This window comes from Eleutherodactylus coqui, chromosome 6 (genome assembly GCF_035609145.1).
Source record: "Eleutherodactylus coqui strain aEleCoq1 chromosome 6, aEleCoq1.hap1, whole genome shotgun sequence".
In the NCBI taxonomy this organism is placed as follows: domain Eukaryota; kingdom Metazoa; phylum Chordata; class Amphibia; order Anura; family Eleutherodactylidae; genus Eleutherodactylus; species Eleutherodactylus coqui.
The window spans coordinates 80404958-80417857 of NC_089842.1; the positions used below are offsets into that span (position 1 = coordinate 80404958).

The 12900-nt window shown below is 46.2% G+C and overlaps 1 protein-coding gene across 1 annotated transcript in view; it reads right to left on the reverse strand.

Moving 5' to 3' along the window:
- The window catches only part of IGLON5 (IgLON family member 5), a 443482-nt gene that overhangs the window by 71948 nt on the left and 358634 nt on the right, over positions 1-12900 (reverse strand). The window contains 1 exon segment of the mRNA XM_066607050.1: positions 11323-11555. Coding sequence (XP_066463147.1) covers positions 11323-11555 — 233 coding nt within the window.

The window sequence follows — 12900 nt, forward strand, 5'->3', positions numbered from 1 at the left end:
GCTTCACCAATACCCATAAAACTGGTGTATAACACTGTCTAAGAGCCATGAAAGCCCTGTATAACACTCTTATGAAACCTAGTGGTATATCTAAGTACTTTTGAGATGTATTAAGGCAAAGTTAATGAAAAAGAAGAAGAAGCAAAAAGGAGAGGAAGAAGAGGGAAATGAAATATGAGTAGGAAGAGGTAAAAGAGGAAGAAATCATTTTAGTTGGGCAGAAACAAACCGCCGGAGGTTCAGATTCACACCGAACCGAACGTATAGCAAGGTTCGACCCAAAACACGGTTCGACTGTTTTAGTTCACTCACCACTACCCCTTAAGTGTCCCACTGATGCTCTCATCATTTGACACAGTTGTGAAGAAGGGTATTTTGCGTCACTTTTTAGCAGCCGCAAGGGCAATATTTCCCAGGCACTGGCAGCGTACACAATGCCCATCCATCATAGAATTTGTGCAAGAAATGAACCATCTAATTCGCATAAAGGAACCAACAGCTGAGGATTCCCCTGACTCCAGCAGAACCACGGAACAGCGGGTCTCATGGTCCTGTTTTCAAGATGCTCCAAGAGTTTCCTGGAGTAGCCACATAGGGGTAAGTGCTTTTTTTCCTTCTCTCTCCTCTCTCTCTTCTACATCCTCCCCCTTCTTCCTCCCCTTCTTGCTTCCTTCTGTTACTACTTTGTTCTTCTGCCTGGATTAAGTTGTGTGTTTGATGTTTGAGGAGTAGCATGCCTGATGAAACTGGTAAGCGTGGGTAAAGGATAACCCAGCTCCTTCGGCATATTCAGTGGTTTTTGATCCCATCACTAGATACCCGTAAAAGGAAATTGTTTCATCTCACTCGTGAAAATGATTTATTGTTATATGGACCATACGATACTGACATGTGAATATGCACAATACTGCTTGAGTGCTTGTTTTTGCATTTGTTTTATTGTACGGCATTTATACACTTATGCAAAATTCAATAAACAGATTAAACATAATTTGACACAGTTGTACCTTATGGGTCTCAATCACAGTTGCCCCCATAAATTCCTCAGTCTCCTGAAGTGCTTTCCCTAGTTGCACAGCTGCCTCACAAGTGCCTCAGTCACAGTTAAACCCATAAGTGCTTGTTAGGGTCTATTTAGATGGGACGAATGTTGGGCAAACAATGCCCTGTTAGTCCTCGCTCCTGTCCTGTTGCATGGGAGCTAGTATCTCTGGCTCGCTCACAGAGCGACCAGCAGGGGGCAGGGAGGCTGCAGGAGATTTCTCTCCTCTCTCCCCCGCCCCTCTCCGTTGACTTAACATAGCGGCCGTTATTTACACAGAACGATGAGCCATTGTTTGTGCTGCATAAACGATGGATGATGAGCTGATCGCTCAGTGTAAATAGCGGCCATTCAGTATTGAATGGCCGCTATGTTAAGTCAATGGAGAGGGGCGGGGGAGCGCGAAGAGAGAATTCTCCTCCATCCTCCTCGCTGAGAGCTAATGATACTAGCTCCTGTGCAGGAGCACGAGAGCGAGTCAGTGTGGGGACGAGTGTCGGGCATTCTTTGCCTGACATTCGTCCCATCTAAAAGGACCTTTAGAAAGGTCCAGATCATAAAGTTTCCCCCTACTGGAACCTCAAGCAATCAGCTGTAACTTGTAAGGGTTTAGTTTCCCTGCAGCGCCACCAGAGGGGAAGTTAAGCATTACGCAATTCAAATCAAAGGGTTGTCTTCTTTGTAATGCAGGACAAGACAGGTCCTCCAGAGCCTGAGATGATCTTTGTAGCCACTTTCCAATCACGCTAATAGATGAGGATCCAGAACAGAGGACCCTCCTCTATAAACTCAGATTTCTCGAATAGGGTATATGAACCCAGATTTTCTAAACAGGACAAAGCATACAAGACCTTGCCCAAGGTGCCCCCTACGTATTCCACAGATACCCCCTTTAAGTGTCTTCCACTATCAATATGCATCCTATATAGCACTACACCAGCTGTTGTTTCCCTTAGAGACTGTCTGGGAGAGCTAAACTGGGATTGTGGGGATTTTTAGTGGCTTTATTAATTGCTATGGAGTCATTTCTACAATGTGCACGAGCCCGGGCCTTACCATCAGTTGTGTAGACCTGGCTTGAAACGCGTTTAATAAGTTAGAGGGATTCTCCAGGACTTTTACCATTGTTGATCTGTCCTAAGGATAGGTCATCAATAGTTGATTGGTGTTCAGAATCCTTGCCGATCAGCCTGCTGTCAGTGTGTTCAGTGATAGTGCTGACACCATTGCAGAGGCCCAATTTGGTACTGCAAGCACAGCTCCCACTGACTTCAATGGGAGGTGTGCCAGTAGAACCAAACTGGACTGCTGTAATACAGATAGCAGTATCTACTTCCAGCGCTGTACATACTGACAGTGGTGATGGGACTTAGCGGATCGGTGGGAATTCCAAGTGGCGGAACTCTGCTGATCAACTATTGGTGGTTTATCCTGAGGATAAGTGATCAGTAGTAAATGAGGATTCCTATTCAAACTTGGAGAAGCAATATCAAGCAAAGACCTACTCCCAAAGGCCTTAAAGACTGCCTTACAGACTTCTTACGACAATAGTCATGTCTTATTTCTTCTGCCACACTTCCACATATTACAGCTCAGCTTTCAGCTCCTGTTCCTTCAGGTTAATGAATAGAATTCCAAAACTACAAGGAAGATTCTAAATTACACAGGCAGGAGAGTTAAGATAGAAGAAGGGAGATGGCATGTAGCTATGCATGTCAAAAAGATAATCATAGCTACCCTGGGTCTACGGAAAGCTGGGTAACAATCCCTCTGACATCCATTACTAGTTGCCACCTATGTCGGTGACCACAACTCAGGAAGAACTGCGGATAATAATGAAAACACTTCACGCCAGAGGATGACTCAGGGACGTAAGAGACTGGTAATGAAGTAAGAAGGACAGGCAAGTCCTTAGGCTCCATGGTAGACAATCTGGACTCCTCTATCTGATTAGATCATGAATGGCTGGTAGGGCTTGACCTCTGCTGAGACAATGCTGTCTGGGCTTTCCGCCAACGTGATATAGACACCATGGTCTATGCTGGAAGGAAGAAGCAGTCTGCGCCTTATGCTAACACAAGGGATGTGTGATTTGCCTGGCAAAAGATCCAGGAGCTGTTTTATAGGACTTCTGCTTTGCCGCCATCCATCAGCAAGCCATCGTCCCTAGGCTCCATTCACACAGGCGAGTTTTCTCAGAGCCTGAAATGCACTGAAAATGAACCCATTCATTTGAATAGGTTCAATCACATGAGCGATTTTTGACTTGGACTGATAGTCTGAGTCAGAAAAATCGCTGCATGTCCTATTCTGGTTCGATTCTTACAAGATTAGGCCATGCAGTCAGACAGCACATGAATGGGGTGTCCGTATGTAGTGATCAGCGATTAGTGGAAGAATTGGTTCAAGAGGTCCGATTTCAACTCCCATTAAAGTCAAAGGGAGTAAAAGTACGGTTCATTAATTTGCTCTTCAGAGGGTTCCTAATGCAACTAAAGCCCACCTAATTGCATTGGAAGACAGGCACGCATCTTGGGGTGAATGAGGAGAATAAGTAGGGGACAGACGAGGATGAATGTCCCATAACTCTTGCGGGTACCATGAAATGTTGCCCATTCCTTTAGGCTTCATGCCCCACCTGCAGGTCATAGGCCCAGTGTGCTGTTAAGTATGCCTAATGCACCTGACCATACTTGCTGGACCACACGTCTGTGGTCAGGTGCACCCTGCCAGTGACAGCGTTCAACGCCTGGGACACGTCATCACTCACATGGCGGTGCAGGACATGGATCTTTTGGGCAAAGAAGTGGCGGCTGGGCATCTGGTACTATGGGTTAGCACGTAGCATTATTTTGCAGAAGGTGTCTGTGTCCACAAGCCTGGAGGGCAGCATTTCCATTGCCAGTAGCTTTGTAATGCTTGCGTTCAAGCTCTGTGCTCATAGATGGTTGGGGTGGTATTTTTTCACATTCTCATAGTTGGGAGATGGAGGGTTGGCTGCTGACCTGGGACACGCTGGAATGGGGTAGATGTCAATGTCGGTGAAGGTGGCAGTGATGATGGCGGCTAAACTTCTGCTCTCTGTTTCCCAGTCCTGGCTCTGAAGCCTGCAGCCCAGTCATCAGTGCTGGAGGAGAGGCCTTGATAAGGAGGCTATCTGCGTACCTCCGAAACGTGTTGCATTCTACGACAGTATGTCTGTCTAGATCAGTGATGGTGAACCTTTTGGAGACCGAGTGCCCAAACTGCAATCCAAAACCCACTTATTTATTGCAAAGTGCCAACACGTCAGGGGGCGGGGCTTATCACGACGTATGATTTTACCCCTGTCGTTCTAAAAAGGACAGGGCAGTTTTGAAATAGACAGGGTGCAGATTTTAACTGCTCTTTAGATGTGGAAATACTGCAGAATGTCCTCAGCGGAAATTTCTGTGAAAAATTCTGCAGCATTTCCGCATCCAAAAAGCAGTCAAAATCTGCACTCTGTCTATTTTAAAGCAGCCTTGCCCATTTCCGCCACATGTAAACATACCTCAGCGGTAATAGTGACCCCCCCAGCAATTATAGTGACACCCCCACAGTATAAGGGTGACTACCCACTACAGTTTTTTTTCACTGCGTAGTTCGCAGCGTTTTTTTTCTGCAGGGGTCTATGGGATCGCAATTTTAACATTACAAGTCCCATAGACCCCTGCAGAAAAAAAACTGTAGTGGGTAGTTACCCTAATAGTGACACCTCACAGCGGCCCCCAGTGTAATAGTGACACCCCACAGTGCCCCCTAGTGTAATAGTGACACCCCACAGCAGCCCCAAGTGTAATAGTGACACCCCACAGCGGCCCCCAGAGTAATAATGACACCCCACAGTGCCCCCCAGTGTAATAGTGACACCCCACAGCAGCCCCAAGTGTAATAGTGACACCCCACAGCAGCCCCTAGTATAATAGTGACACCCCAGAGCGGCCCTAGTATAATAGTGACATCCCACCGTGGCCCCAGTGTAATAGTTACATCCCACAGTGGTCCCCCCCCCCCCCAAGACCCACAGATACCCTACTCGTGAAAGCTCCTCCTCTGCTTGGCGTTGCTGCACGGCGCTGATCCCGGGTGCACATTGTGATGTCAATGTGCTGCCGGACACCTCCTCCCCCTACTTTCGCGGAACCTGAGAGGAGATGTCAGGGGAGGAAGATCCCAGTGTGTGCCGGGATCAGCGCAGCTGAGTGAATACTGGCAGGGGAGCCGCGGCCCCTGCCGGTATTCACTAACGTGGTGAGTGGCCGATGGCAGCGCGTGCCAGTTGGGAGGGCTCTGCGAGCTGCCCCTGGCACGTGTGCCATAGGTTTGCCACCACTGGTCTAGATTGTTTATCTACACGTTTTTGTTATCCTTAAATAAAGAAAAAAATTGGAGTTCGATAACAGTCCCTTGGATCATTAAGGACCTACTTGGATTTAGAGGCGTCTTACCCTGGAACCGCAAGTGCACCATTTATATATACATTTTTTCCTACTGTTAACATCCATCCACCATTATTATTTTCTTGAGTCATAATTTTTGGCGCGGCTTCATCCATGTATTTTCCCCAGGGTTTCCTTAGTACGATTTCATCAGCCCCATTCACACAGTAATTACTATACAGCGCAGCTGCATTATGATTACATTGTCAGGTTTTCCTTTTGCAGGTTGACTTCCACTTTAAGGTCACGGTCCAACTTTCAATATAGACAGGGGTGGAAAAGAGCGGAATCCGCGCCGTTCCACATCAAAAAGGCTTCACGCACGGTTCTGCTTTTCAGGGGAATTAAGCAGGAAGCAAACTGCTGACATCTTTGTAAAGTTTGGACTGTTTGTTTTAGCTGCTTTTTTTTTCTTGGCTTTGTCGGTTTCTGCTGAATTGGGCCCTTCACACAGACTTGCGTTTTCGATTCCAAAAAACACCGTCAAGCTGTAATTATCCCCCATCCCACAATAGAAAGGCTTTCAGAGCTCTGACAATACGGCTGATTGTGAGAGAAGGGGGGGAGGGCGGTAAGTTCTGTGACTGACAGCTTCTCTCCCGCAAATCCAGATGGGGCCCCTGCACACATACAATGACAGCCATTATCAAGTTGGCCGAATGAAAAGCTGCCTCGCAATTGGCTGCAGCGATTCCACACTGCACGTGTCACTGCGGCACAAGGGAAAGGACAGAATGGCCTATATGCTGTGCAATAGGGCAGCCACAGGTGCTAAGTATGGGTATCTTAAATAGACTCTTCAAAATGCCCCTGCTGTGATGAGGATGATGATGGTGCAGGCTGTGAGATACACTGCTTTCATTCATTTTCATCTATGGATTTTGTTTCGAGTCTCTCAAAGCTCAAACATGAAATTCGGTAATTTGCTAATATACGTTGTTTCAAACTTTCATCATTTTCCAGATCTCTGCTTGCTGTCAGTGACGAGATACATTTATTACTCACAACAACACAGATCTAAGGGCTTATTTACATAGGTGTATTTCATTTCAGTCAGTAAAAAACACACCATGTTCACAGATGTGTTTTGGAGGCGTGCTTTTCACGTCAGTATTGCATCCGTATTCCCTGCATTTTTCATGCACGCAAAAAAATAAAAACGGCAGAAGGTGCAATTGTCGTAGCCTTTTCCCCCACAGTTTCCTGGCAACATACGTAAAAGACGCAGTTAGGACTCTGGCGAGGGTGATATCGGACTGTGGATCACCGCCCAATATTGACTTGCCAACATGTGAAAGCCCGTGTATGCAAGGCGTTTTTATGTGACCACCGCCTCGCATCACTGCGGGGATGAAGAGAATTGTGGAGTTATCCCGTGCTTTCATTAGGGCCAGCGCTGCTGCCGTCCGCTCCGTTGAAGACAATGGGCGATATCGCAGAAAGATAGGATACGTTGCGATGTGTTTCCTGCATTGCATGGCAGAGCCATTCGGGAAAACATTGCTCATGTGTATCACCCCATGCAAAAGCATGGGGTTCATATTTGTGCGTCTCGCAAAGCACAAATCTCGCAGCATTTTCTCGCCAGCACTATGTACACATGCTTTGACCCTGACATTAATGGGTGCTTTCGGTTTGTAAATACAGATAACAATAGGACGCGCTGCATTTTTTTCCTGCATAGAATGTGAAAGATAGGTAAAAAAAAACGTCTGAATACGCTAATGCTAATCAATCATATTGCATGCTGTCTATATTACATTCGGAAAATTTTCCTGTGTGAATAGGCCTTAAGGCGTATTGTAGGAAGGGTATGCAGGCGGCCCTAAAAATCTGCTGGGGTCCGGACCCAGGGGGGGCTCATGTCCTGCTCCCTGCCAGGCCTGCCCCTGTACTTCGCACTTGCCCTTGTGGCTTACCACAGTTGTATCCAATCTATACAATTCTCTGTAAAGCAGACAGCTTGTACTCCAGGCTGATATATTGTACCTGCACTGATACATTGCAGCAAACTATTTAGATAGGAGGAGATTTATGCTGTTTATTTATTTAGCTTGGACTGGATACAATTGTATCAAACCCTCAGCTGTGAGAAGCATTATGTCTGCATGTATGGGTTTTGGTCTCAGGATGTGCACATCAACAGCACATATCTCTCGGCTATACTGATAGACTCTGTTCACACCATATGACATATGTTGTACATTGGAAGTATACAGCGAGCGCTATACTGCACATGGGTACTGGTGTATCTTGTCTCCACCAACAAAATGGGTGGAGACCTGGGATTGTGCTGTGGGAGGTATAGGGTAAGCCCACTGCTGCTGATTGGCTGGGCTGCGCAATACCCTCCTGTTTCAGCTTCAACGGCTTACCCGCCGACCTCCCTGCAATAGGCCCAGCTGTAATTGTGTTGCCGCTGGCCTCCCTGCAATATGGCATGCCGCCCCAGCGCACCAGAAGGCGGTCCCGCTCTCTGTCTTAGCGTAGTTGAGAGGAGACTGACAGTGGGTGGTAGCTGGGAGAAGAGAGCGCCGAGGGAGAGTGAGAGGGGAGCGTGGGCGGCTGGAGAGGAGACTGACAGCAGCGGCCGGGAAGGACACTGACAGCTGAGCCGGAAGCATGGAGGGGAGGACAGCACCGGGGGAGAGTAGAGGAGTGCGGCTCCATCACATGGCTTGGCACGGGGGACGCAGTGACAGCGGGGCCGTGAGCAGTGGATGGCAGGGGACTATGGGTAGGGTGGAGGAGCAGAATGACAGCGGAGATGTGAGCGGGAACGCCAGGGCAGAGGGAGCCGATAGACAGCCGATGGTGGCTGATAGTCACAGCGGCCCAGAGAGCACAGGCAGTGGGTTCGGCATGGGAGACTCACAGCAGCAGAGGGGTGACGCGGGGTCAGCATGGCAGATGGGAAGCGAGACACTGACAGCAGCGTTTTTGGCAGGGGAGATGGGAGGGCTATTGTGTGAGTCAACAAGCCCTCCCCTACAACTCAACCCCGCCAACCCATGTCTCCACCCAATCTTCCGGTGGAGACAAGATACACCAGTACCCTGCACATGTATATATTTACAGGCAACCCTGGCTTAGACAAGCGTAGCCGACTACACATTTACTGCATCTTTTTCTACACAGTTAAAGGGGATGTCCCATCGAAAATATTCTTTATAGGTAAAGGTGGCTGTTGGGTGAATTATGGCCTAGGGATACATTTGATTTATATGCTGGGATATTGCTTGGTGCAAATAAGTGTGAAATAGATACACATTAGGGGGTATCAATGATTTTTTGCACGCCAATTTTCTGGCATGCAAAAGTCACACTTTTGGCACACATGCCAAAATTGCAACTTTTTGCCTTTTATGCCATCTCCGCCTACTATAAAACTGGGCAACTAAGGGTGTGCAATATTACTACTGGGGCCACTGAAAGGGGGCGCTATTACCGTAGTGGCCACTTAGAGGGGGGCTTTTCTTATAGGGGCCACTGGAATAATGGAGGTAAAATCATACGTTGTGACAAGCAACATCCATTACCTTACTCTCTTTTACATTGGCCAACATTTTAAAAGGTGGGCAGGGACAGAAAAAGGGGGGATAGTGGCAGGCAGCCCATCAGATGTACTATAATGTACTCGAGAAACTGGTGTACATTATAGCAGAGACCTACACCAGCTTGGAGATTGCACAGGCTTCCATTTAGTGCATGGAACACCGTAAACAAGGTAGAAAAGAACCCCGCGCTCCTTCGCAATTTGGATAGTGCAAGAAATATATGTCTATTGGTGGAAATAATTTACTTCATAGAGGGCTCCTCTATGAAGTAAGTTATTTCCTCTAATAGACTTATATTTCTTGCACTATCCAAATTGCGAAGGAGCACGGGGTTCTTTTCTATTTTTTTTAGTGTGTTCTTGACTGAGGCCATCTTCACCTGCGGGCTCTCCGCAGACCCTCTCCCTATGGATTAGGGATTCTGCTTTTCTGGATATATTCATAAAGCCTCTTCGGACTGACATTGTGGACGCTTGTCATCAGACGGGAGCTCCACATCAGGTAAGTTCCACCTTTTGCATCTCTACACACCTACGTATTATTTCATAGCCACCTTCTTGAAGGAATCCTGTAGACTGGAGCACTAGTCCACTGATCCTTTTATTTGGTGCATGGAGGTGCGGCCAGATGGGACTAATTTATTAAAAGTCACAAGCCACTTAAAAGGGTTTTCTAGGCAAATACTATTGATGACCTATCTTCAGCTGAATGCCTGGCCAGTTGTTAGTGCAGCAGGCTGGACGTCATCTTTTGGTTTAGAGGCGAAAGGGTCATAGAGGGTTTCAATCCCACTGAAATCAATGAGAGCTGAAGGCTTCTATTACACTTTCGGCTCCAACACCGGGGTTGGATTTGGAATGTAATAGGAGGCAGTGAAGGTAGTGAAGCCCTCTCTAACAGTGGGCCGGGCGATCAGCTGATCACAGGGGATCCTGAGCGGCAGGTCCCCGGCAATCAACTATTGATGACCATACCCTTTAATACATTTGTTGCAATATACTTTACTTTACTCAGATCGGCATATGTGAAAGCCAGTCTAAATTAATGTGCTCCTGTGAACCTCCCATGATGCTAATGGTCAACTTTCATGTCCGCTATTGCTTGACACATGTTGCCATAAGCCAAGTAATTTTCTTACTGCCTCCTATATTGCGACCCATAATCTATTTTACCAGGTTAGATACCTGCCATAATACCGATCAGGCCTTAGACTAATAGCAAGTGCTGCCAGAAGCCCATAAATATTCCGTGGCAGCACAGAAAACCAGACTCTGTATCACTTCCCTCTGTCAGAGTCACCGATTTCCCCCCGGTGTGCTCTGAAGAGTGTCTTGTAATTCTCTGACTCATTATTGGACTCAACTGCCAATTCAGGGAACCTTTGATAATAACTAAAAGCAACAACCCATAATTACACTTTATACATCATAAATGAATGTTTAGCGGCTTCAACCCACAACACATCCTCGGGCTGGAAAGCAAAGCAGAAATATGATCCGTCCCTCCTATTTTAATAACTCTAGATACAAATGTATTAATTTAGTTTGCACTCTCGGCAAGGGGATATTGCTTGTAGCTTACACATGATGTCCATGGTTTAGATGGCCGTTGACCCGCCAGAGGTTTAACCTGAGTCTAATTAATAGATAATTATCTTAATGCACAGTATATTAAGCCTGAATTAATGAATTAGGACTCAACTGAAGGAATATGGACAGAGATTTTGCAGATAAAGGTGTTCCACACTAAATAAAAAATAGCTCCTATAGACATAAATATGTATCTTGCTAATTCTCTGTATACTCCCCCGACCATAATATCCCCTCGGTTGTATGACCATGATCTTCTCCTGAGTGGGATTGTAGAATAGGCAGCATGGTTGCCAGATCTGTCTTAAAAAGGGGTGGTTGGACAACCTTGGTTGGTTACAAGGGTCTGCTAATTCTACTGCTTGGACCCAACTGCTGGGTGATCAGCTTTCATTTGACAAAGGGGACACCATAGGCTATCCATGCAATGGAGATACAACAAGTTCTTAAATGGTCATTCCCAAAATTAACTTTTGTCTCTTATGCAAAGAATAGGTAATAAAAGTCTGATCGGTGGAGTCTCACTGCTGATAGCCTCACCGATCAGAAGACTGGGGGTCCTGATGGACGAGCATGCGCGGTATTGCTTCATTCATTTTCAATGGGACCGCTGGAGACAACTGAGCGCTTGCACTATGTTAATAAACTTCAAAAAGCAGTAATGAACAACTTACCTTGTACTATGAGATAGGCCTGTGTAGTATGGGGCTTATCCTGGGTTTGGTAGGAGCAGGTATATAGACCTTCATCTGCTACATCCAGAAGGGTAATGATGATGCTGAATTCGGTCTTGTTGTAGTTCAGTAGTTGGACACGAGGGTCTATGGACCATTTGTCATTGCCTGCATACAGGATGTTGGACCGGTTGAGCCAGGCTACTCGCGTCACGTGCTCATCAATGGAACAACTGGTGGAAGAAAAAGAACACATTCTGTAAGAACTGGATGATTTAGCCTTGTTAAAGAGATGAACTGGACAAGAAAGGTTACAAGCTCTGCAATGGCCGTCTTTGAGATTCTTGGCCAAGGAAGGTCTTTAGATGCAGCAAAATGTGAATTTAATGGTGGGTGGATGACATGAGACTTCGGACATTCAAGCAATGCTTCCATAAGCAGAATAATAGCTAATATGTATAACACAGTAGGCTAATTACTATACATTTTAACCCTAGTCTAATAAACATCAGCAGAAAACAAACCAAAAATTTACGGCCTGACATTTTTTAGAAGCATTGACTTCCTACTTCCTGGAATTGTTCAGCCCTTATGTTAAATGTTGTTACTAACCTCATTCCTTATTAGCAGCCTGACTTACCTCTCCAAGCCCCAGCAATGCTCCTGCTGACCTTGGTTGTGTTGTAGGCCATGACAACCGGACACTCCTAGATGACGACAGTCTGGGGGTCTATTTAAAGGGGACCTCACCTCTCCTGTGTATTAAAGTACATCTCGGCTCTTGTTCCTCATTGCTATTGATTCTAATCTTGACCTTCTTCTTGATCTTTGCCTCATTTCTGGATTACGCTTCTCTCTTACCCTTTGATTCATCGTCTTGTACCTGTTGTTCTACTTCTGGTTTTGACCCCTTGCCCATCCTCTGACTACGTTTCGGTCTCGTCCTCTGACTGTTACACTCTGACCACTCTCCTGTCAACGACCCTTGTCTACATTCTTGCACTACAGTTGAATCCTATGCCCTGCTGCCTATCTGTGACAATTCTGGCCATCATGGCCTCTAAATCTGATGCATAAAGTCCATACATCCTTACAGTCATTAAGGGTGAAGAATGGTGAAATTTCTTAGACTCCGCACCCCTGACTAGCTATCGACAAACAGTTTCCTGCTTTGGAGGGATTCACTTCTCAGGGAGGAAATATGACAAATATATATTATTGCATTGACCACCTTGGGATCATCAAATCCAAGGTGTATAATACCCTATGTATAATGCTATTGCTAATACTGGCCATTATAACATCTTATTAATTACCTCCTCCCCTTCATTAAATTCAAGAATCTTCTTAGCATCTCCCTAAAAACCTCAGTTGATGTCAAAGGGTCATCTCTGAACCTCAACGCTCCATGACAACGAGACTGTGGAAGTCAACATGACCCTTTTCATAGAAGATTAAATTCACAAAGCCAAGCTTCATTGACATCTCCACCATCTCTTTTTATCCTCTGCGATAATACATTGCCATCCAGCTGTCATATCGTGTCTCTTTTCTATAGACGCGTCTTCACAGCTGGAA